Raw genomic sequence first — 23,756 nt, 5'->3', positions numbered from 1 at the left:
CTGATCATACGCAAAACTGACAATGGATTTGCTCATGTATAGTGCGGTGCATGCGTATCGCATAGATTTATTGTCCATTTATTTGCTGTATTGAGATAAACCTAAATTTTACATTCTCTGTAGATCACATGCAATAAGAAAGGAGGACGATGGGATTGTATTATAAACTGTAAAATTCGATTTATTAATCTGGCAGTGAGATCGCCTGGCACGGTGCACGCTACTCTCAGCTTCGCCTTCTTATGAAGTTTGTCCCACCTGGCACGCCGTAGTCAGCATTGGGCTGTTCCGTCTCCCCCCTCCCGCCTCCCCGAGCAGCGAAGCGCTGGCCCCTCCCCCGTGTCTTCTGCCCCCTCTGATGTCCGGTCAGCCCGCAGCCAGGTGAGTCCCCGCCGGGCCCTAATTAACCCTCTGCATGCCGGATGGGGCTGCGCGGCCGTTCTGGAAGGGGAAGGGTTAAGAGGCCAAATGCAAGTGACGTCATGCTGCCCACTGTTGTGATTATTATCACCCTGTGCCTGCACCCCTCCTACCCCCTGACACCCCCCGACCTGACTGCGCCCCGGGCATGCACCCCTCCTTCTCAGTCACCCCCTCCAAGTACTTATATCACCACTGCCTGCACCCTGACACCCTGCAGACCAACATGCATGCACCCCTGTAACCTCTGCATGCACCCCAAAACCTATTTCTGCACCCCACCTTGTACACAGAGCACCCCATTACCCGAAACACCCACCCGGCAACCTAGAATTTCCTGCACCCATACTACCCCTCCCCCATTGTTATCCCTGAACCCCAACATCCTGCAACTACTTCATCTGTACCATCGCCATCATTCTGTCACACGCCCCAAAATGCTTGCACCTCATGTGCTCTAGAACCCCTGCACCCCGTTTCATCTGCTTACCCCAGAACCCCTGCACCCCATGTGCCCCTGAACCCCTGCACCCCATGTCATCCGCTCGCCCCAGAACCCCTGCACCCCATGTGCCCCAGAACCCCTGCATCCCATTTCATCTGTTCACCCCTGCACCCCATGTGCCTCTGAACCCCTGCACCCCATTTCATCTGCTTACCCCAGAACCCCTGCACCTCATGTCTTCCACCCCAGAACCCCCGCACCTCATGTCTTCCACCCGAGAACCCCCGCACCTCATGTCTTCCACCCGAGAACCCCCGCACCTCATGTCTTCCACCCGAGAACCCTGACATTTCCTTTCACCCATTTCTGACCCCTCCATCACTGTCACCCAACTCAGAATTCATTCTTTCTTACTTCAGGACCCTCTGTCATTTGTGTCACCTCCAGAACCCCTACACTTTCTGTCATCGACACCCCCAATTATACCCTATCACCTACCCACCCCTACACCCTAAGTTTCATTCACTCCACAACCCCTACAATCCCTGTTCCCACCTCTACCAGAACCCTTGTCACCTACACCAGAACTCCTGCAACCCAAGTCCCTCACCCACCCCAGCACCCCTTTTCATCCACGCACACATGCACCTTTTGTTACCCATCCATGCACCCTCTGCCATTTGTTTCCCCAATTCCTTCACATGTGCAGTTACCCTCTGCATTTATCTGCCCCCAGCTGCAATGTGGCAGTTGGCTTGGTACCATTCATGTCACACATATGAGGTTAGAAGGCGGCTCGGTAATCCATAGGTCATAAAAAAGATGCAAAGAACAGATTTCTGCAAGCAGTAACCACACACCCAGACTGTCATCCGCATTCAATGCAATGGAGGGCAGGAGAGGGACGAGTACAATGAATGCAACTGTGAATGAAGCCTAAAGTGCACCTGTGACACCTCGGTCCCCATCTGCATGAACCTGGCTCCCTCTGCACCTTCTTCTGTCACCCCCTATTACCTCGGGGCCCTTACCTGTCGCCCTTTGCAGGATCTGCATGTAGCTATCTACATTGATTAACTCAAGGGACTATTTTTCTATAAAAGATGTCATCCAACTGTATTAGATTTTTCTAATAGCATCCAACCAGAACAAATCCCAATCCTGGGTGAAAGCTGCATGAAAACATTTATAAATAGATCTGTGGCATAAGTAGGCAAAGCAAGTGCCTATAGTTAGTGACGCAATACACCTAGGAGTCTATTTATAAAGCAGTGAATCTGATTTTCACTGAAACAGTCTCTTGGCGAATCAATTACTACAATTGAAACACATAGACCTGGAGGATTCTCCACCAGGGAATGTTTCAGTGAATGTCAGATTAATTGCTTTACAAACAGACCCCCTAAACTGTAAATAAAAGTATTGATGGGTCCTGTGCACAATTGTGGGATCTCCTCATATCGTGTCGGATTTGTTTGAGCTTCCTGGATCTAAAGAAGATATACTGTCATAGGAGCACCTGGGTGATTCAGCAAGCCTGGAAGGGATCTGATCAAGACATTATGCAAATTATTTTTAAGAGACCCATTTCAGGTTTGCTGGATCACCCAGGTTCTCCTATGATAGTAAAGCTTCTCTAGTCTTGGAGATCTTTAATGAGCTTTAATGAACCAATGAGGAAACAGTTTCCCGTTGGTGATCATTTTTGCCTGGCTTACCAAAAACTTTGGGATCCAGGGTGAATAGGTTGGGCATCATTAAAAAAATAATACACAAACAACTGCATTGTTCTTTTTTCCTCATTAAGTGGTGATCAGGTGAAAAAAACGAACTTTTTAGAAGTTTGATTAGGGGTCTGTTTATAAAGCAGTGAATCTGACATTCACTAAGTGGGGAATCAATTATTGTCATTAGGAAAACACATGAACTTGGAAGATTCTTTACCAGGGAGTGAATGTCAGATTTACTGCTTTAGAACTAGCTCTTTTAATGATGATAGATGGTGATCGCAATTCTTCTAAAGCCTGATGTCTATTTTTGCCACTTTGGCGTTGGAATACGTTAAAGCAAAAATGACTTTAAAGTGGAACTAAACCTGTGCAGCTCACCTATCCGCATTCCATCACAGGGCACCGCCATCTTTCTTTCTTCTTTTTCCCAGAGACGATCATTGGCTATGTTGATTGGCCGTGGCAGGGATGATGTAACTCCTATGCAGTTCATTCATACCCAGCAAGCGCAAGGGAAGGGTTACCCAGCACTCAAAGCCAACACTGCGCATGCGCAGCTCAGCCTTTTCACGTTTCCCCGGAGGGATCAGGCAGGTAATTTGGGTTATTGCAGAAAGAATATCGCTAACTCCTTACCTGCTTGATCCTTCATTTTGTACATTTTTTTGCCTTTTTTTCATAAATGGGGCAATTTTTTGAAAAAAATGGGGTTAATTGTTGCAACTTTATATTTAACAATAACTTCCTATTGCTGGGGAAATATGGCGAATTCGCCCTTTTATACGGGGCCCCTTAGCGCGTCCCTGCGGATACACAATTGTGATGCAGGAGGCGGCGTGTAACGCAGGAATCCGACACACCCAGAAGCATGGGATGCTGAAACCTCCACAGGCCCTTTCAGTTCTGCAAAAGAGCAAAGTCAGGCCCGTGGGACCGGTGAGTATTTTTTATTATTTTTTCCTCTTCTTAGCATCAGATTCACTTTAAGCATTTTTTCTTGTTTTATGTTCCTATTTTAACCACAATCTACACAAAACACGTATTGTTCTTCCATAACACATTTTCAGGCGGTTTCTCTCCATACCAGCCTCAGTATCTACTTTGCAAACTTCCTGCTTTGCTTTTTTTTATTTGTTTTGCTAGCATTAAAACCATTGTTTTCTTATGTTCACGTGACTCGTGTTGCTGCAGCAACCCCAGGCCTGGGCTCTGGGAGGGAATCCATTTTGACCTGCTGGACCCTTAATATTTCAACCTTTCCTCTACAAATAAAACTTTAATTTATTTTTCCATCAAACCCGGACTGCAAACCGAACAGAGACAGGAAGAGCTACAGCCTGGGGTCTGGCTCTGTCATTGATTAAAGTGGGCTGACAGAGGAAATTTGGGAGTGAAGTGGTTAAAGGCTGTGGGATGTGCAATGTGTTATGGTGTGGAAGTGTTATTTTTATATTGAGGCCGTAAATATCCCTCTCCGAGCCTCAGACGTGGGACAAACTGCCGCCGCCGCCGCTTACTTATTTTTTGCAGCGCTAATACCATTTTATTTAAGCTTATGTTTTATTTAGATTTTTTTTTTCCCTCCTGCATGCCTGGTGTGGTGGTTGTTTGTTCTTTAGGCCGCAATACACAACACAAAGGGCATTCTTTCCAAAAACATAAAACCAGGGAAAGTTTTTTGCTTTGCAAAAAAAGAAAACTTTGCCCTTTTACTAATGATTCATCCAGTAAAATAGTAAAAAAGGATGAAAAGGAAGAGGAAAAACAGTTCTATAGTTATTTTTTTTTACAGAAGATCATTTGATTTCTTGAATTTATCACCAATTTTTTCTAATCGGGCATCATTGTTACATAATTAGGTTGAAAAAAGTTGATCAAGTTCAACCCCTAGGGAAATAAACATATCCCAGATAAACCCTATGGATATAGTTAATCCAGAGGAAGGCAAAAAATGGTACAATTTGCTCCAACTGGAAAATATTGTCAATATGAAAATTAGTGATTTGGTAATTCAGAAAGCTAGAATAGTTTGGTGGCTGTGCCACTGTGTCTGTGCCTCAACCCCAGGATTCCATCACCATGATGCGCACAGGAAAGTGAAGGCAGAATGTGCTTTGGGTTCTTGAGTAAACCTCAAACCTAAATTTAAACTCTAGACCAGTGTTTCCTAACTAGGATTCCACCAGAAGTTTCTAGGAGTTTCTTGAGCAATTTGTGACTCTCAGGTCAAATTTAGTGACTCCAAAATTCTTTTTGGCTATCTGTAAGGGTGACATTCTTCCCAGTAGCCAGCAATGTAAGAGGAATTCTTGACCACCGTGCTACTGTACAGGGAGATGTGGATATCAAATATAGCAGGGGTTTACCAGAACCTGAAAGTTATTTCGTAGGTCCCCCAAGTAAAAAAGGTCAAAACCTTTTGTCCCCTGAAATGGTCATTCCTGTATATTACATCATCATTGGAAAAATATAAAGTTTTGTTAAAGCTGCCCCCTGCCCAGAGTTTAGAAAAACCTAGCTTAAAAAACCTACATTTACGAAAGGCCTTATGATAGTGACACGTTCCTGGGCTCCGAGGGGTAGGGTTGATGATTCTTGTACCCATTATCAGCTTTTGCCAGCGTTGTATATCCGAGCCGCCATCATTTAGACGGTGCAGTACTGGGTATCGGGGTTTGTCAACAAGCCTGTATTCCCATACTGGCTTTATATGTTTTAGCCGCTGTCAGCCACACAAAGCTGACTACAGGAGATACAGGCATGCATCTGCAAAGCATCCACTATCTCCAAGTAAATCCTCTGGGGCAGAAACGCAGAAACGGACCACAGCAGCATAGATTTGCTTTTGTTCCTGGTGTGGTTCCAATCCAATAAGAAATTGGCAGAATGACCAGGTTTGTATTTATATGAAGCAAGATAAAAGGCAGGTGTTACTAAAGCAATGTACATATACATACACATATGTGCAATGTTACTTGGGGTTTTGTAGCTTTGCAGGAGAGTAGCAGGTCTGAAATGAACAAAAGCCTCTGTAGGGAGGTCCCTCAGGTTCAGATCTGCATGGGGATGGAATGATCCTACACTGCTTCCCGCAAGCCAGCTGCTAGCTACCTGGACCACTCACTTTGCAGTGCAATTGCACATTTGACACCGGGAAGCAGTGAATGATGCTAAACCACTCACTGCTGCCTCTGTGGAGGTGCTACCAATAGTGTCTCCCTACAGGCAGCTGTTCCCTGGCATGAGGAAGCGGTAAACACACCGCAACTTTACCACCTGTGTGAACGTAGCCTTAGGGTGGACTGAAAGTTAAGTGTAGAGTGTAGATGTGCCATGTTACAGGGAGGATTTGGAGTGAGATTTGGTGATGTCAGGATTGTGCCGCTCACTGTTCTCTTTGCTGGAGCCACTGACATGAAGCAAAGCTTTTCCTCCAACATGGCAACCTCCGCACATCGGCACATAGGTAATACTGTTGACTAGTCCTCTATTCTTTCTGCCTTTATTGTGAGCACAGCTTCCAGAGTTCAGTTTGACCTTAAAGAATTGAACTCTGTATACATGAATGCTAACAAAGTAACGTGTGCAGCAAAAACGCTAGCTTAGATCCAGGTGGCCTTTGGATATCTGTAGCATTCTTCTATACCATGCCCACCTTTAGTTACAATATGGAGAACATTTGATGTGCTACACACTAGCGATTAATGCAAGTTAGGGAGCAGCAGCTGTGTGTTGACCAAGGCTTCAGTAAGCCACAGACTGACTGGTTCTGTACCAGCGTTTTCTGCCATGCAAGGTACATTGTTAGGTTTATGCTGAGGATCCAAATTTTAAGTGGAAAAGATATCTCTAGTATTAATGTCTACTAGGCTTTGTGGTTGTATAAGAAATGCACACAGGAGGAGTCGGCGCACAGTCTTTTTACATTCCCCCTTGCTGTGTCTCCATCCTTAATTCACTTTGCAGATAAAAGTTTTTTCTGTTCTATAGTGTCCAGGATATCCATTGTCGGATAATCAACATTTTGTCTATATGTAAAGCAAAGCTTATATATTTTAAAATCTAATAAGCATCATTTTAAAAACTAGTTTTTTTAGTTGAGTTTTTATTTGCTCGAGGTGTAAGAAAGCTCCACTCTTGAAGGGTGACAATTGACAAGAATACAATATTGATACATTGACATTGTTAGATTTTGTTTGTACCCAATCTGCCATACATTCCCCTCTATACCTAAGAAGGACCCCGTCCCCATTAGGCACACAATAGTGTAGAAATAATCATCTCCGGCACAAATCAAAGTGAAACCAAAAATTAAAAGGATGGAAACCTGAGAACTTAAATACAAACCCGTTTCAAATTTGGGCTTTTAGGAATCGGCAAGGCAGAAGGTTATTTTACAAAAGGAAACTAATTGCAAGCATATGTTTCAGCGCTTAGATAATATTACATGAATATGGCTTTAATTCAAAACGACGTCTGCTTTGAATATTATAGAGACTGCTTTTTTTTTTTTTTTTTGGCTTTTTGTTTCTTTTGAATAAGTTCAGTATGAAAAGAATAGTCAAGACTGGAAATAACCATATACATAAAACCCCCATTGCTGGTCCATATTTCGCAGTCTCACCTTTCTGTGTGAAATAAATATTTCATTTTTCAGTACATGTTGGCAAATTGTCTTTATATCTTTTAGAACTTTTTGATTCTGCTATTAGCAGGGGGAAATGTTACAATGCAATCAGTTTGGAAAAATGAGTGGCATTGAACGATTCAGCCCACAGTATAAAAGTAGCGTTAAACGCTAATATAAAGCGATAATATCTCATATAAGGTTTAGCAACAGTGTTCTACCCGGCCCCTTTTGTCTGGGTGCACCACCCTGCACTTTTCAGTAACCACCCGGCTTTTTTTGGGTGGTTACTAAAGAGTTGGGTCACAATACGGGGACTGCCACCCGCCTACAATTTCTTACCTCTTTCTTGGCTCCCGTGCCAACACTCAATATTCAAGCATTGTAAAAGCAGAATTTTCTTTGACTTTAACAAATCTAATTGCACTTGGAGTTTAGACCTTTAATTATCCAGTATGAATGAAAACTTTTGAGTTTAAGGTGTCTGGATACTTGGCTATGCTTTGCTAATAATACAGTCCTAATGTACCATTGTCATTTATTTATGGCAAAAGTAACGCTATATACACACGTCAGATTATTCTCGTCCGATAATCACTTCAGGGCTGATATCAGACGAGAATCTGGTGTGTACATCGCTTATTGTTCATGAATTCGACCTGGCGGATCCAGAAACTATGGACAACGAACGTTCGTAATGAAAGTGAAGGGGAGGAGCCTAGCGGGGTGCCGCGCCGTCATTCTCCCCCTCCACTCTCTATAGAGCAGAACGGTTCTGTATGTACAGAGCTCACGCAGGATAGAAGAGAAAATTGTCGTCAAATGCTACAGTGAGAATTTATTCTGACCTTGTCTAACGTGTTATTTATCCGTCAGGTTTCCAGATGTCTAAACCGGATGTTTTGTCGATAATGGAAAATGTAGACGAGCCATTCGGTCAGGAAAACAATCAAGCCAGAGCAAGTCGTGTAGAAAGTAAGGATTTTTTTCTTGGGAAAATATTTGTTTCCTTTGCTAATGAATGATTCTGTTTGTAAGCCTATAATGGTATTAAGGAGGTTTCTGTGTCATCTTCCTTAAAATGTAACTAAACCCTGGAGATACTCACCTGTCCCTATTCCCTGTGCTATCTTTTGCCTTCTTCCGCATTCCAATCTTGTGCCATCTTGATTGACTGGGTTGTGTTGACAATTCCAGCACCTACAGGGAAACCTGGGATTGCTAGGCATGCGCAGTGAATTATGACAGGTGGGCAGCGATCAGGCCAGTAACATTACTTATTGCAGAAGGCAGATCGCCTGTCTCTTTCTGCAATATATGCCTGCCTGGTGCCAAATTTTTAAAGTGGACGTACAAGTTGAGCTTTGTGATGTTTGAGCTGTTTCTGACCTCTGTGGAGGGCAAAAACGAGCAACTTGGAAGTTGGAGAATCGGTATGAATGGTGATGCTCCAAGTTATTTATATTTGTAAAAAAGGAACAATGGGACAGGGTGAGCTGCTTAGCTTATGCACGATTGTAGAGATTCACTATTTCTTGTTGAGAGTGCAAAAAACTTTTTATTTAAACCTTGATATGATAGTGTCTGCTTTTTTGTAACTAGCAAGCAATTTTTAATTATTAAACTCCTTGTTTTTAGTTTCAGAATGTTGGCCAACCGGAAGAACAGAAGAGCCAAGATCATTTGCACCACTTGTGGGAAAGATACCCAAAGAGCAATCCACTTCACAAAACTCACAATCCACACTTATTGTAAATGAGATTGAACACCAAGACAACCATTGGAGGGAGAAAGCAGTCCATCCAATGATTAACAATGAGCCAGTGTGCCAGACGGACAGCAGTTCAGTTGAATATAGTTTCCCAGCTGAACAAAGCTCACCAACATCACTGCCTGTTTTGGAGAAGACGAGAAGCAGAGAAGAGGACATTGTAGAGCAAGCAGTGCAAGGTGCACAGATTACTGGAACAGGGGAGGATGCTAGTGCACCACTGGTACTTCATGGTGTTTCCTCGATGCCAAGCAATTTTGGTAAACCTGAAAAGGGAGACGTGGAAGCGTCAAGGCCTCATGGATGGTCCAACGTTGGTCATCAAAGCAAGACCCTAGAGACAAGTAGAAGAAAAGATGATGAACCAGCAGAACAGCCAAACCAGAGGTTTTGGGGTCTCTTTCAATGCTCCTTTTGCAATTTTGTTTTTCAGGATCTTTCAGAACTTCTGCAACATCAAGAAACCCATAATCAGGAGAAGTTTCAGGGCATTGGAAATGAAGTGTCCCGTCCTGACTCTCAACAGCAACAACCTATGTTGGAGTGGAGGAGATACCGATGCATAGTGTGCGATAAGACTTTCTGCAAACAGTCCTCACTGGTTACACACTTACGTATACATACTGGTGAGAAACCCTTTTCTTGTCATGTATGTAGGAGAAAATTTAATCAACGTACAAGCCTCACTGTCCACTTACGCACCCACACGGGGGAGGCGCCATTTCCCTGTAGCAAATGTAACAGAAGCTTTCGACAGCAGTCTAATCTCACTCACCACATGAAAAGTCATCAGAGAACTGAAGATGGTGATGGAGCTGAGTGGAGTGAAGAAAACACTGCTCCCAGTATTCCATTCATGTATCTAATATCTGAAGCAGATGAGAGTAACAGTGAAGTATGGGGCAGCAAAATTCCCTTTATTAAGGGTGATAAGGGAGAAGATCATGGCTCCTGTAAAAGACCCTATGTATGTGGGCATTGTTTCAAACGATTTACGCATCAGTCAAACCTCTTGGTCCACCAACGCATTCACACAGGGGACCGATCTTACCGCTGCCAAGAATGCGGCAAACATTTCACTAGAAGGACAAGCTTGATGGTCCATCTCCGTGGCCACACAGGAGAGATGCCTTATTCGTGTGTACAGTGTGGAAAGAGTTTTCGCCAACAGTCCAACCTTCTCTACCATATGAAAAGTCATGTGATGCCAGTTGAGCCCAAAGTAGACAGCTCTGCGGAGCATGAACAGTCTGGGAAGCTCTCTGGGCAGCTAATAGGGCCATCTGGACAGTATGTAGAGCGAGAGAATTTACAATTATTAAATAGTGGTGGTGGGAGAATTGAAGAAAGCCAAGTGAGAGCATTTCAGTGTACCCAATGTGCAAAATGGTTTCCAAGTTCACACAGCCTTCTGCTGCACCAAAAACTGCATGTGGAGCAACCCAGTACTGTCATGCATCGTAGAGAAATACAGGTCCCGTGTCCCATTAATAGAGGCCTTCCACATACATACACTGAAAACTTGCTGTTACCTCGTCAAGAGCATGATGGCTATCCACCACAACCTTTCAAGCTTTCACCTCGAACAGAAGGCACCAGTGCTGTGGGAACACTGAACAGTCTAGAATCCAACCTTATTCCTCAACCAGGACATAGCTCTGGTTTCCAGAGAGTTGTAAGTCACAGTTCTGAGGGAACATCTGTTAAAGGGCCTTACCATGTTCTAGGAAGAGGAAGACCAAGGAAAGTGACTTTGCTAGGACAGGGTCATGGCCAGATGGGAGCATTATTTGGAGGGAAAGCAGTACATAAGTGTTGGAAGTGCCCTCGTTATTTTAACAACAAGTCAAATTTAATTGTCCACTTGCGTATCCATACTGGGGAGAAACCTTTTCAGTGTTGGCTCTGCGAGAAGAGATTTAGGCAGCAGTCTAATCTGATCCAGCACCTTAAGAATCATGAAGATGTTCTTGGAGACGACCTTATACCTCGGCCAAGAAAAATTTTACATAAAGAACATCTAAATGGAAAGAATGGTTCGGGTTTGGGATTGCTTCACTCCTCAAGCACAGCTCAGCCTCGTTTGGGTTTCCTTCCTTTTGATGGAAGCCCCATACATCACAATGGTCAGCTCTACGAGGCTCCTCACACCATACATCTAGGTGATATAGCATCTAGTACAGAGTGTATATCTAACAATTTAGACACCAGTAACTCGCCAACATCAGCTGAAAGGACATATAAATGCAGCAGTTGTTTTAAAACTTTCAATCACAAATCCAACCTTTTGGTCCATGAGCGCATCCACTCAGGAGATAAGACTTACCGTTGCCTGGAGTGTGGCAAACACTTTAGCCAGCGCACCAGCCTGATGGTACATTTAAGAACTCATACAGGTGAGATGCCTTATTCTTGCCTTCAGTGCCGGAGACGTTTCCGGCAGCAGTCTAACCTACTTTATCATATAAAGACAAACACAGTTCAAGGGCAGCTAAATTGCACGCCAGAAAACCTGCCAAGTTCACCAATAATTCCTAGGCTAGAGCCAGTGGTTGAAGCTAGTATGAGCTCCAACATGGAGGCATCTCCTGGGCCTCCACCTCCTTGGGTGCATTTGGAAGACAGTCCTAAAAATGATACTGCATCACAAGAGGTTGGGAAAGCTGAGTACCACTGCCCTGCTTGTGACAAAGTATTTACTCACCAATCAAACCTCCTAGTTCATCAGAGGATCCATTCCGGAGAACGTACCTACCACTGCCATGAGTGTAACCGCCAGTTTAGTCAGCGTACCAGCCTAATGATTCACTTGCGTACCCATACTGGAGAAATGCCCTATGCATGCCAGTGTTGTGGCAAGCGTTTTCGACAGCAGTCAAACCTCTTGTACCATTTGAAAAGCCACGTAGGGCAGGGGATCACCATTGATGCTAGTCAAACTGCAGAATATGCAGTGCCCAGGGCTAGAGGTCGTCCTCGTAAATCTGAATCCAACGACATGGCAAGGGAAAAAGGAGTCATACCCCGCGGCAAGCGTACATACAAGTGTACAGAATGCCCCAGGCGCTATAACCTCATGTCTAATCTTGTTGCTCACCAGAAGTCACATGATCTGCAGCCTTTGTACAGCTGCTTGGAATGTGGAGACAGCTTCCTCCATCAGGGTTACCTTTCTGTGCACAAGAAGCAGCACTCCAAGGTTAGCACTCCTCATCATGGAGTACAGTTCTGCTGGAGACCAAACCATGAGTTAATGGATGCTCGAAGTCCAGGTGCAGAGCCTGAAAGAAGTGCTGTATACACACAGCAGGAAAAGCAGTGACAAAAAATTCTGCTACGCATATTGTAGGCAGAACAATGTGGCAAAAGAGCAATACTTGACCAGTAGTAGACCTTCCAAAATTGTGTTTCCAGAGATGCTACTTTAGGAAATGTGCTTTGCACTTTTTCAGGTAGTAACTGAACAATGAGGTTGACATCACTGGTAGCCAACATATGCTATATGTGTGTTATATAACAATAGTGATGGACTATATTACTGTAGAAAGAGTAAGAATTACCTGACAAAGGTGGCCTAATACAAAAAAAACTGTAGGACCACCTTTTCCTTAGTTTTTTTTTTAGTCTGTTGCCATGAATAGTCCTAGTTTGTGGCTCTGGTTATGCACATAAGCTGAGCGAGACCTTTCAAATTTCAAATTGCAGAAAATAAGTGGAGTTATGCCTCTGCTATCTGATTTTTTAGCTAATTTCACAGCTTCACTGATGATTACCTGATATTCTCCCATTAGGTGCAGGCTGTTACATTATAGTGTATTGAAGCCAAAGGGCTTGAGCAGCTTTAGGGTGTAGCGGTGACACCAGCCAATCAAGGAGGCAGCTTAAGTGCTGAGAAAATTGGGCACTGGGTGTTAAAAGTTAATCCCCCCTTCCCCTTTTTTTTCTTTACAGACCATGGTGGGTTTAATATTTTGGGACAGTGGGGGCCGCTCCTAGAATGGTTTTATGAAATGAAAAGCACTTTGGGGAGGTTTTTTTAGGGTCTTGCCTAAAGGGATTTCTGCACAGAATGGAACTTTAAAGCACTTGGATGGTCATTGAAAGTGTACATATCTCTTGTCCTTGATTAGCAGCCATTTTGTATGCTGCCCCAGCAGTGTTGAGAATCCAGAAAAAGTGATCAGCAAAACAAGAAAAGGAATATTAATAATACCTAGTGATATTAATTCTTGTAGTCTCTGGTCTGGATTAAGGAAAGATTGCCTTATGCTTCATTATAGCTATATAGTCTTTGTTACTGTGTCTAAATCAGTAAGAAAGAATTTGTAATTCATACTGCGGAGATCCCCATCTTTACATCACCCTTGTGAGTAATCTCACCTATCAATGTCTCATAGTGATCGTAGAGGTCCCGGATATCAGTATGGTTTGCCTATAGTATGAGGCTTCATCTGCAGTTGGCTCTAAAAGCCGAGAGTGAAGGCTCTAATCCAGGAAAAACTGGGCCTTTGTGAGAAACAAAGACATCTTGGCATTGTGTGGCCTTGCTCAGGGGCACAGTTTTGGCCAAACTTGGAGGATTTCTTTAATCTTTGGCAACAGTTTCTGTAACTCCTAATGTCAATGTTATATTGAGTCTATAGACTGAAAATGACTTCAAAGTGGTATTTATTTTTATAATACTCTGTGTTTGTTTATGCTAATGACCATATAACTATTTATTCTTTTGTGTACATTCTGTTTAGCGTTCGTAGGGATGGTTTGCCAGCTCTGTCTTTCATGTTGCCTTCACAACTGCTAATGATAGACCAAGGTCACAACTTGGCCTTCCAATACTATAGATATACATTTGCATTTCAAGGAGGACATCCCGCCATACATAAAATTCAGTTATGAATGAGTATGAATTCTTCAAAAAGTTTTGAGCTTGAAAGAGGCAAAACCCAGATAACACTGTGAACTAGCTTTTGATTTGCCTTTATTCTGACCCAATGTTGGCCAACAGTTCCAGATTTCCCATGTATTGGGAATGCATAAAAATATTCAGCACAGATATTCACACAAAAAAGTAAATTAACCTCTTAACCTAATGATATGTCAGGTTACTGTCTTGTTTTAATCCTTCCCAGTGTTAAACCCAGAAACTTTTTTTTAAGTTGGGTGGGAAGAAGTTATAGGTGATGGCAGCCCCTGTATCGTGACCCAATTTGTCAGTAACCACCTAAAAACAGCCGGGTGGATACTGAAAAGTGTCGGGTATAGCACCCAGCTAAAAGGGGCCAGAGAACACTGGCTCCCATTTACGCATGTGTTCATACACATGTGCTTATATTTTTGGCAGCTTTTAAAGTTCTCTTTTAATTAACCACTCCCATACACGTGTGTGTTCATTCATGCCTATATTTTAGTCAGTCAAGCTGTTTCTAATGGTGCCTATAGACATGAGATTCTTGTCACCTGATCTGGGCCATTATGGTCCTCTGGGCAATTAGAAATAGCTGATCTCTAAAAGCAAAAATCTTCCAAAATTTCAGGTGCCGTGGCCCATTGTCTAACATCTAGGTCAAAATTTTTATTATTATTATTAAACAGGATTTATATAGCGCCAACATATTACGCAGCGCTGTACATTAAATAGGGAATGATTATCATGTTGAAAGGATGTTATTTATATACTGAACTGTTATCTCAGTTGTAGACTCAAAGACTGTTTTACTGACCTGTAACTTCCTGTTCCATAAATCATTGACCCTAAACACATAGGCACTCCGCATGGTGTCAACCCTTTTATAACAAGAATATCCCTTGTTATGTAGGTTTTGAGGAAAGTTCACTGGTCGTATTGGTTAAACATTGCTTAGATCAGTGGTCGCCATCTTTTTGGACCCACAGACATGCGCGGGGAACTTTGTCATTCAAAGGGGATCAAACTTTCCCCATAGTGACGTCCTGATGCCAGAACCTGCACACTCTGTCATCGAAGGTCTGAGGTTGTGTCCAGAGACACAGTCTGCCCACTTCCCTGAGCCTGTGATCTGTACGGGGGACATGGTCCGCCGTTCTGGCCGGTGCATTTTTTGAAAGCGCTTTATAAAGCTTAGCTCCAGTCATTTCAAGATTTTTTGAATTGAGGATTGTTTTTTAGGGAGATTTATGGTCACTTTCTGTGTCACAGACATTTCAATTAATGTAGAGATTTGTAGATGAGCCACAAGACGGAATTTTTAGTAGTTCAGTAATGTCGCTCTTCTTTCTAATTAGCGACTGCTGAGAAAAAAACTTTAAGCACTTTTTTATTTCTATTTCTGTTTGTGGCCTCCTTAAATATTTCTCACTTCCTGGCCCTAAGAGACCAGGACAAGAAACATAAAAGCACTATTTTATATAGGTGGGTGGTGGGTGGTGGCCCCTGTATTGTTACCCAACTTTTCAGTAACCACCCAAAAACAGCCCGGTGAGTTCTGAAAAGTGCCAGGTGGTGCGCCCAGCTAAAAGGGGCTGGGAGGAACACTGCAAATGGGGGGTTGTCACTGGGACTAGGCAAAGTTTCCCCATAATTCCTTTACTGCCCTATCCAAAACAAAAAGTTGAGATTGAATTTGGGCCACATTGTTGATTGTTATATCTACAGAGGCACAAAATATCTCTCTTCATAAAGGGGTTAATAAAAACCACCTGTAGTGTTGGTTAACCATTGTTTAGATCTGCCTTCTCAATCTTTACCCCACAAGAGCACTTAATATTTTTGGGGTTTGGGGAACCCCTGCTAAAAATGGTTATACCTTCAACTTAGGGTACATTAGTGTGATCTATAGGTTGTAAATTATGCAGAAAGTACATATTCTGGCTTCCCTTTACATTAGTGGACAATGTAGACCTACCCCGTTGGTGAATGATGCCAATATTCTGAATGGGCTGGAGGTATGGTGTTAGGGTTCCAATAATATTTTACATTCATCCTTCAAAAACGTAATGGCTCGGATGAGGCCTTTTGTGCTATTAGGTGCACATAAGGTAACACATAGTCCGGATATAACTTGAAATGAAGAATGATGGAGGGCCAGACTAATATGTATCAGACTTCACTTTTCATCAGAATAAATAGATCTCACACATTTCAGGGACCAAATGAACCCCCTGAAACTGTGTGTCACTGGGTGCTTATGTTCTGCTAAAAAAATCAAAGTGAACTGTAAACTTGTACACATATTGATCTGGTGCTCTATTGTTATTCTTTACTTTCACATTGGTGGTCAGGTTAGGTGGGCAATCCATTTGACATTGATCACTTCTCAAGCAACCACTAGCAACCTCAGAAAGCCTAGAAAATGAATAATATAAATATGTGCCTTCACTGTTTTTAGTCCCCTTTTTTCATACCTCTATTCAATGAATTCCAACATGTATTTAGCGTTTGCAATGTTGCTCCTACCCTTTTTTCATTCTGTCTTTGCAGATGCTTTCAAGTCTTATGTTGGAAACTGCTGTTATACTCACCTGTCCCTGTTCTGTTGCAGGGTGCTGCCTTTTTCTTCCATCTCTTCCTAGTTGTGATCTTGATTGCCTGGGATTGCTGTGTATCCTGGCAAACAATACTGAACTGTGCATGCTCAGCTTGGCAATTTTGACAGCTCCAGCGAGCGATCAGGCAGGTAAAAATGCTTGCTGCGGAGGAGAATAACCTATCCCTTTCTGCAATAAAACTTTACCTGATCACAAACCTTGAAGATCACAGGAAATTTAGTTCCCCTTAATTTCAGAACGAATTGTCTACCTGTCAAGTGATAAAAGAATCAGTGCAATACTAGACGAGAAAAAGGTGAATTAATCTAGTGTCAAATGATTTACAACCCACAAAGTTGCAGTTGCTTTAAAATTATAACAGAATTTCAGCTAACAATGACAAAAAAGTATTTGAAATTACTGACGGTATTATTCTAAAATTGATTGTGTTGGCGGTATATTCACAGAAACGATTGTCAGAGGCAGTATTATAGTATAATACCCATTATGTGTATGCAGCACTCTTTGTACCTCAAGTTGGAATCCGTATTGTGCCAGCTTTTAAACATATTCTTTAAAAAAAAATGTATGTATTTTTACTTAGTATACCTGGTTTCTCATTATAAATGTCCGAAGGGCTTGCACAGAACTGTGGCTTTTGCTTTAGTTCTCTATGTGGCCAAAATATTATGGATGCCTGACCAGTACATCTGTATGATCTTGTTGAACATCCAATTCTGTCATTAACAGTAAAGTGTATGTCAAAGCTGTATTAGTTTTTGTACAGCTATGCGGTTCATTCTGATTTCCCCCATATGGTATACCTTCAAATGTTCAAAAGTACAGAACTGTGCCAGAATTATGGTGTGATTCTCTTTGATAAAGCAGCACGGTGTATTTTTGGCTCTGAAATACTAATCTGGTGCTGTCAGCCCTGCCTACTTAAATTTTGATGCAATATAAAGAACAAGGACTTGTCTACATCTGTCCCTCCTCATCTTTTTATCCCTGCTTTCATACAGACAACATGGAAAGATATCTTGCTAACAAGATTTCTGGCAAAATATCTGGCAATATCTACCAGATATAACAAAATGTATTTAATAGTATAGTTACTGGACCCAAAGGAAGTAACATAGAAAAGGGTAATTTACATATCATTTACTATGGACTAGAATCCTCTTTGTGGCTGTACCATCCTCCATTCTTCTGGAAAGGCCATCCCCAAGTTTTGGGTTTGTGTGGGAATTTGTGCATTTGTGAGAACAGCTGAATGAGAAGACCTGGCTTGCAGCCCCTTAAATTCATCCCAAAGGCATTCAGTAGGTATCACAGGGCTTAGTTTAGGCCACCCAAGTTTCTCCATATCATACTCATTAAACCATGTGTTTGCAGAGCTGGTATACAAGTGGCACTTGAAGTTTGCTAAAGACCTTCCCAAGCAAAAGTTTAGAAGAGCATGTCTAATATCTCTTTGCATACTCGATGTTCAACCCAGATTTTATTTTAAGCTAGATGGGGGCAAAAGAAATTGTAGGCGGGTGGCAGCCCCTGTAATGTAACTCAGTACTGTAGTATTGACAATATCCTTCACTAGAAATACCTGAACTCAGTTATTTGAAGAGATGTCCACATCCATTTGGGCATTTGGTGATTCTTATCAGAGGACAGAGTGTGCTGGAGCTGTAGCTAACAGAATTTGCCTGGCAATTTGACCACACTAAGAAGGTCAGTTCTGCCTCCAGCTACCTTTTTGTAGCTGACACCTAGACTTCAGGATATTTACATAAGGGATGCTTGAAAGTAAAAAAAATACCTAAAATCTATTAAATTTGATGATGCATGGTATGATATGACTGTATCCAGAGGCAAACCCTAAACACATGGGCATTTGGGGGGTTTAAAATGATTGGTAATAACCATAATCTGCTTTAGATCAGAACAGAGTTTTGCTTGAGCTTGCTAACGGTTTTGTGAGAGATTAATTTAACTTCAGCCAATGCAATGGTTGAGTCCAATCTTAAGGTGCGTACACACTTCCAATTTTTATCGTTCCAATCGAACGACGAACGATCGATTGGGCAAAAAATCGTTCGTAAAAAAGTAACCAACGACGCCGACGAACGAGGAAAGTCGCTGGAAACGAACGACCGGACCGACGGATCGGATTGGACGACGATCGTTGAACATCGTTCGTGTGTACGGTCGTTCGTTGATCGTCCATGATCTGAGCATGCGTGATGAACGAACGTCCGTTCACTTTCCTGTCGTGCACATAGTTCCTCTATCGTTCAAACGATCGTATCTATTGTGTGTACAATATCTACGAACGATCGTGTCGTTAACTCTATGTGCAGGATCGGTGCTATACGATCGTTCATATATATCGTGCATGAACGTTCGTCGTTCGTTTTCCAACGATAATAATTGGAAGTGTGTATGTAGCTTTAGTTTTAGGAAATGAAAGGTTGTTCATGGTGAGCATTTTTATTGTATGCAAGGGAGAACGATGCATGGTGAATGGAGAACATTTGTTGGTTGGAGTAGCCTTGAGCAGTAAGACAGAAGAATGACAATCAAAGTTAGGTCTGTACATTAGGAGCTTGTGGTCTTGCAGAAGTATGAAGCTGCTTCTGATACATTTGGGTGGACAGTTGATGAAGAGGGTTGTAGATATGATCAATCAATGGCTAAATCGTAATGGTTCTCATGTCTGTGTCCATTAGCAGCAACCTAGAAAGGTTGTTAATAACTAGTGAACACCATTATGCTGTAACCCCTTCCACCTTATTCCATTATGTGCTGCCAGCTAGGGGTGAATAAGATACATCGGTGTAGTAAAATATTGATTGCCTGCTTGGATATGGTAGTAAAAATCAAGTGGGCCCTAAAAAGTAGGCCCCAAAAAAGTTGCCCAAAAATCTGAAGCAAACTATTACTGGATTGTTTTATGTACAATTTACTGGTCATACTAACATACCTTGGGCTTAAGATATCATTTAGGTCCAGGGTTGACCCGTTAGATTGATTTGGCTGTATCTGGTTTCTTCAAATCTTGAGTACAAGTTGGTGCATTTAATATTATGCAAATTCTGTAGTCTTTACCTTTGATGGTCATAAACTACATTAGGGATTGTGTGCTTTTTTATAAATGATCACAAAGTTTGCAGATTCCATAAATTTGGATAGATGCTTTGCCACTGTGCAACCCATCCAGAATAGCAAATTCAGGGGCTCATTAAAGGGTTCTTCACAGCTCATGGTTTGCAGGTTAAATGAAATGTTTGCAGGGAGAAAATCCAATTTTCTCAATTGAATCATTCCTAACAATATGTTATATGCATTGAACACAAAGAATTGGGGTTCTTCAAACCCGCAGAGCTTTTTAAAATGTACGGCAAGGTACCTTATCAGAAAGGATACAAAGTATGTATCGGGTTGGATGTACCAAAGTGTAAAGAAAGGTGAGGTTAACCTAACCCTGATCTGCTGAACTTTGAAATGCTTCTGAAATATTTTCATTATTTAGGAGTTATTTAGTTGTTGGGTTGTTAAAATTTGTACCGCAGCTTGAGCTTGGCTTGAGAAGAATGACTGAGGGGGTAAATTAGGGAGAAAGTAGAATGTTTTTATTTTTTCAGCAGAAAACTTGACCCAACTGTATGTCACAAAATACATGAATGATGAAAATGGTTGGATGTTCCTAACATATGACTGTTGTTCATTTGTGCCAGAAACAGTTACCAGTAGTTTGGTTGTGTTATCATATATGTCAGGGATTGCTGACATGGGACCAGAGGCTGTTTCAGGCTGCTTGGATGTTACCAGAGATTGTTGATATGTGACCAAATGACCATGTGCGACCAGAGATACCAAACAGATTTGTCACTCATGGGAAAAAAGCTAGAACAATAGCCAAAAAGCCAATTTGTTGGACCCAGCATATTTCTGATTTTAGGTGCACCAGATAGTCAGCACTTATATGTCTTGTGATTGGCCAGCAGTCTATGACAGCAACATGCAGTTCGACTAGGAGCAACTTGAAGAACCAGCTAGTGAACATCCAGTTAAGGCATTCCTTAGAATACAAAGCCCCTGGTATGAAGTAGCACTTAGTGATAGCCTTTAGGCTGTATTACCATTACTTCTCCCACGTTGTTCTGGTCAGTACAGACAATTTAACTTCTAAAAAAAGGGGTCCTGCAGTTCTGTATAACTATAGTGTTTGCCTGGAAGGCTCATGATGTCAAGTTTTTAAAAGATGGGTACTTTGATCAATAGGCAGTGCAATTAACACATTCCATAGCAACTAGTTACTGATGTTACTGATGCAGAACCTGTAGGGTAAATATTCTACTTTAATTGGCTGCTCTGGGTACTGTACTTTGCTCTGCTATTTCATTGAGTTCCTATAAATTTAGCACACTGCTTGATTGCAGTGGGCTGCAGTATTTTTTTTCTTGCAAGCAGTGTTGGATGCTAGGAAAAGAGAAATCAAGATTATTTGGTTTCATTTATATGCCAAGTATTTTCCCTTGTATTATGGTGTGAAAAGGGCACAAGCTAAAGAAAACAAGATAGGCCTTGTTACTAAAAGCCTTGTTACTAAAAGTGTTTTAGGAAAAACTGGTCTTAGGCTGGGTACACAGGTGCAATGGTTCTCGTCCGTTCTCTAATCAACTAAACCTTGAAGGAAATAGCTAGTAATTCATCATTGATCATTGCAGTTCCTTTGGATTAACTGGCCCTGGGTGTTCTTCCTGGCCATACCCGAGTAGTTTTAGGTATGTACATTAGGCACTTTGTGAAAATAAAATCTTAACCCCATTAATTGTGCATGCACCTTTTTAATCTTTTTGTAAAGCCTGTGACCATTTCTATTGTAGAAATGTTTGCAGGGTTATGACCAAAGTACCAGTAGGCTCCATTGATGTGAAAGTTTGTTAGATAAAGCAGACAGTTTATCAAGGTAACCCTTGGAATTGTTGGATGTTTTTTTTAAAGCTAATTGGGTGTGCGAACAGCTTCCAGATCACCACCTTGCTCTATAACACAACGGATCTTTCTTTGCAAAGCTGTTACATAGCTGGGTTGAAAAAGCCCATCCAGTTTAACTATTAGGAAAGCGAACATACTATAAACCTGCTCGATCCAGACAAAATCACTTGATCCAGAGGAAGGCAAAAAAAACTCCTATAAAATCTTTTTTATATTACTCCAACAGGGGAAAAAGGGCCTTTCCGGTTCCATGAGGCAGCTGTTGCTTTGTAATACACAAGCACAACCTAGCCCCAGCAATGTGGGTTGGATTATCCTGTAAATGACAAACCTGTGGCACATAGATCAGCTGCTGCCTCCTAAATATGGGTTAACATTCATGTGACCTTCATTTAACTCTTTCAGTAAATATACCAAGGCTAATCCACAAACACGGACAGTATTGAAAGTTTGGGCCTATTTACTAAAGCAGAGATATTTGCTAGCACTTGCTACCATTTGGAAAATGTCACATATACTGATCCTACGGAGTTAAAATCTGATTGGTTACTTAAGATTACAGCTCCTTGGCCTGCTTTACTAAATAAACACAAGCATGTCTCTCTGAATGGCATCATACTTTTCTTTCAGTCATTGACTGCCTCCCATCAGAAGGAGGTACAACCTTACACAAATCTCTGTCCTCAGGTTGAAACGTGTAGTATCTGTATGTATTCTGCAATAAACTGATCTTAGTCTTGTAAAGACCCTTTCAGTATACATTCTCCTTAAATCTAGCAAGCTGTGCTGTTGTAAAATACTGTATATGTGTTTCTTTTCCATTTTTGCCTAATAATTCTTGTGACAAACTGTTACACTTTCCTCACTTCTTGGTCTTCCATTGACTCTGAATTGTGACTGTGTAGAGTTAGGAATACCTATTTTCCAGTCCAGGACTTTACCTCGGTTCACATACTCTCAAGGCTGGTTTGCAAAATCAGCCCACCTGACCACACTTCAGGTTTTGTTCAGTTCACAACAAAATGATGGATTTGACAAACCCTATAAAGTGAATATTTAGGTTGGACCTATGGGTCTACCAACAGAGTCAGACTATCGAAAGACTTATCAGAATAGGACAATTGCAATATGGTGAATCCAATAGGCTTCAAAGTGGAATAATACTGATGATGTAAATTCCAGGGTTAACCAGTCAAGGTGCTTGCAGTTTCCTCAACAAAAAACGACACTGATTCTTCTAACACACACAGACCTCATATTCTTAGGGCTGGTGGCCATGATTTCCTCAGACAGCAAGCTTCAGATTTTCTCCTAGACATCGGTGATCTTAGCTGTAAGAAATGACATGATAGAAAGTCCTCTTCACCACTTTCCACTTGGATAATCAACAACCACGGAATATTGAAACTCATTGCAATGTCTTTTGATGACCAACTGTTACTGTAGAATGTTTCCAGTTGATAAGTGTAAGCAAGGAACTGAACTCTGGAAAAGTTCATATTATTGCAGTTGGGGTGGAAACTTGCCACCAATGGACTAAAACTATTAGACTTCAATGTCCTGTCTCACTCAGCCAAGCTTCCAGATGTATTCTGATGTAACACTTCTAGGCTCTTTTGTAACAGCCTTCTGTAGTATGCTCTTGTTAGGTTAATTCTCCATGTGTTATTACTAACAATGCATTAACTAAAGAGAATAAAAAATATTTGAGTAAACTATCGTTTGACTAGTCATGTTTGAACCATTACTAAAGGTGCCTATGGATTGTAGTTGGATGAGCAGATAAAATCTGACCACCCATAGCCAAACCTGTAGACGATCAAATGCATATACCGTAATCAGATTTACTGGACTTTGGACATGTCTTTATGGACTTTTTTTGTCTAATCGTATCTGGGTCATCACCAATGATATCCATTGACTTCTGGATAACCAGCAAGCTCTTACCACCTAGAGACACCGCTGTAGACCTGAATCAGATGCATAAACCTAAACGGTCATCAGATTCAATGGACTTCACTTTGCTTTTTGCCTAGTCGCATGAGAAAAATCGCTGATGGTACACATAGGTTTCTGGATGACCAGCAAGATCTTACCATCTACGGACACCACTGTAGACCATAAGATGCATAAACCTAAACTGTCATCAGGATCTAGTACACTACTTTTGCCTAGGTGTACCTAGATTAATCACTGATGGAGTCCATACATTTCTGGAGACATCTCTAGACCATTTCTTCCACCAGGGTTCCTTCAGAGGTT

General features: G+C 41.8%; 1 protein-coding gene across 1 annotated transcript; it reads left to right on the top strand.

The window, feature by feature from the left end:
- Nucleotides 1–312: 312 nt before the first annotated feature.
- On the top strand, nt 313–23,209 carry LOC140341442 (uncharacterized). The gene is made up of 3 exons (XM_072427220.1): nt 313–381; nt 8,099–8,197; nt 8,861–23,209. Exons 2-3 carry the CDS (start codon nt 8,107–8,109, stop codon nt 12,313–12,315), a joined length of 3,546 nt encoding a protein of 1,181 aa, XP_072283321.1. The 5' UTR covers nt 313–381; nt 8,099–8,106; the 3' UTR covers nt 12,316–23,209.
- The last annotated feature ends 547 nt before the right edge of the window (nt 23,210–23,756 follow it).

The sequence above is a fragment of the Pyxicephalus adspersus genome, chromosome 11 (assembly GCF_032062135.1).
Source record: "Pyxicephalus adspersus chromosome 11, UCB_Pads_2.0, whole genome shotgun sequence".
NCBI lineage: Eukaryota > Metazoa > Chordata > Amphibia > Anura > Pyxicephalidae > Pyxicephalus > Pyxicephalus adspersus.
The sequence above is the reverse complement of the archived record's forward strand: the minus strand, read 5'-3'. Positions and strand labels throughout refer to the sequence as shown.

Excerpts from the sequence above, each read along its gene's own strand:
- LOC140341442 (XM_072427220.1), top strand. The coding sequence starts at position 8,107 with ATGTCTAAACCGGATGTTTTGTCGATAATGGAAAATGTAGACGAGCCA. Across the intron at positions 8,198-8,860 it reads CAGAGCAAGTCGTGTAGAAA|TTTCAGAATGTTGGCCAACC; the intron begins GTAAGGATTTTT and ends CCTTGTTTTTAG.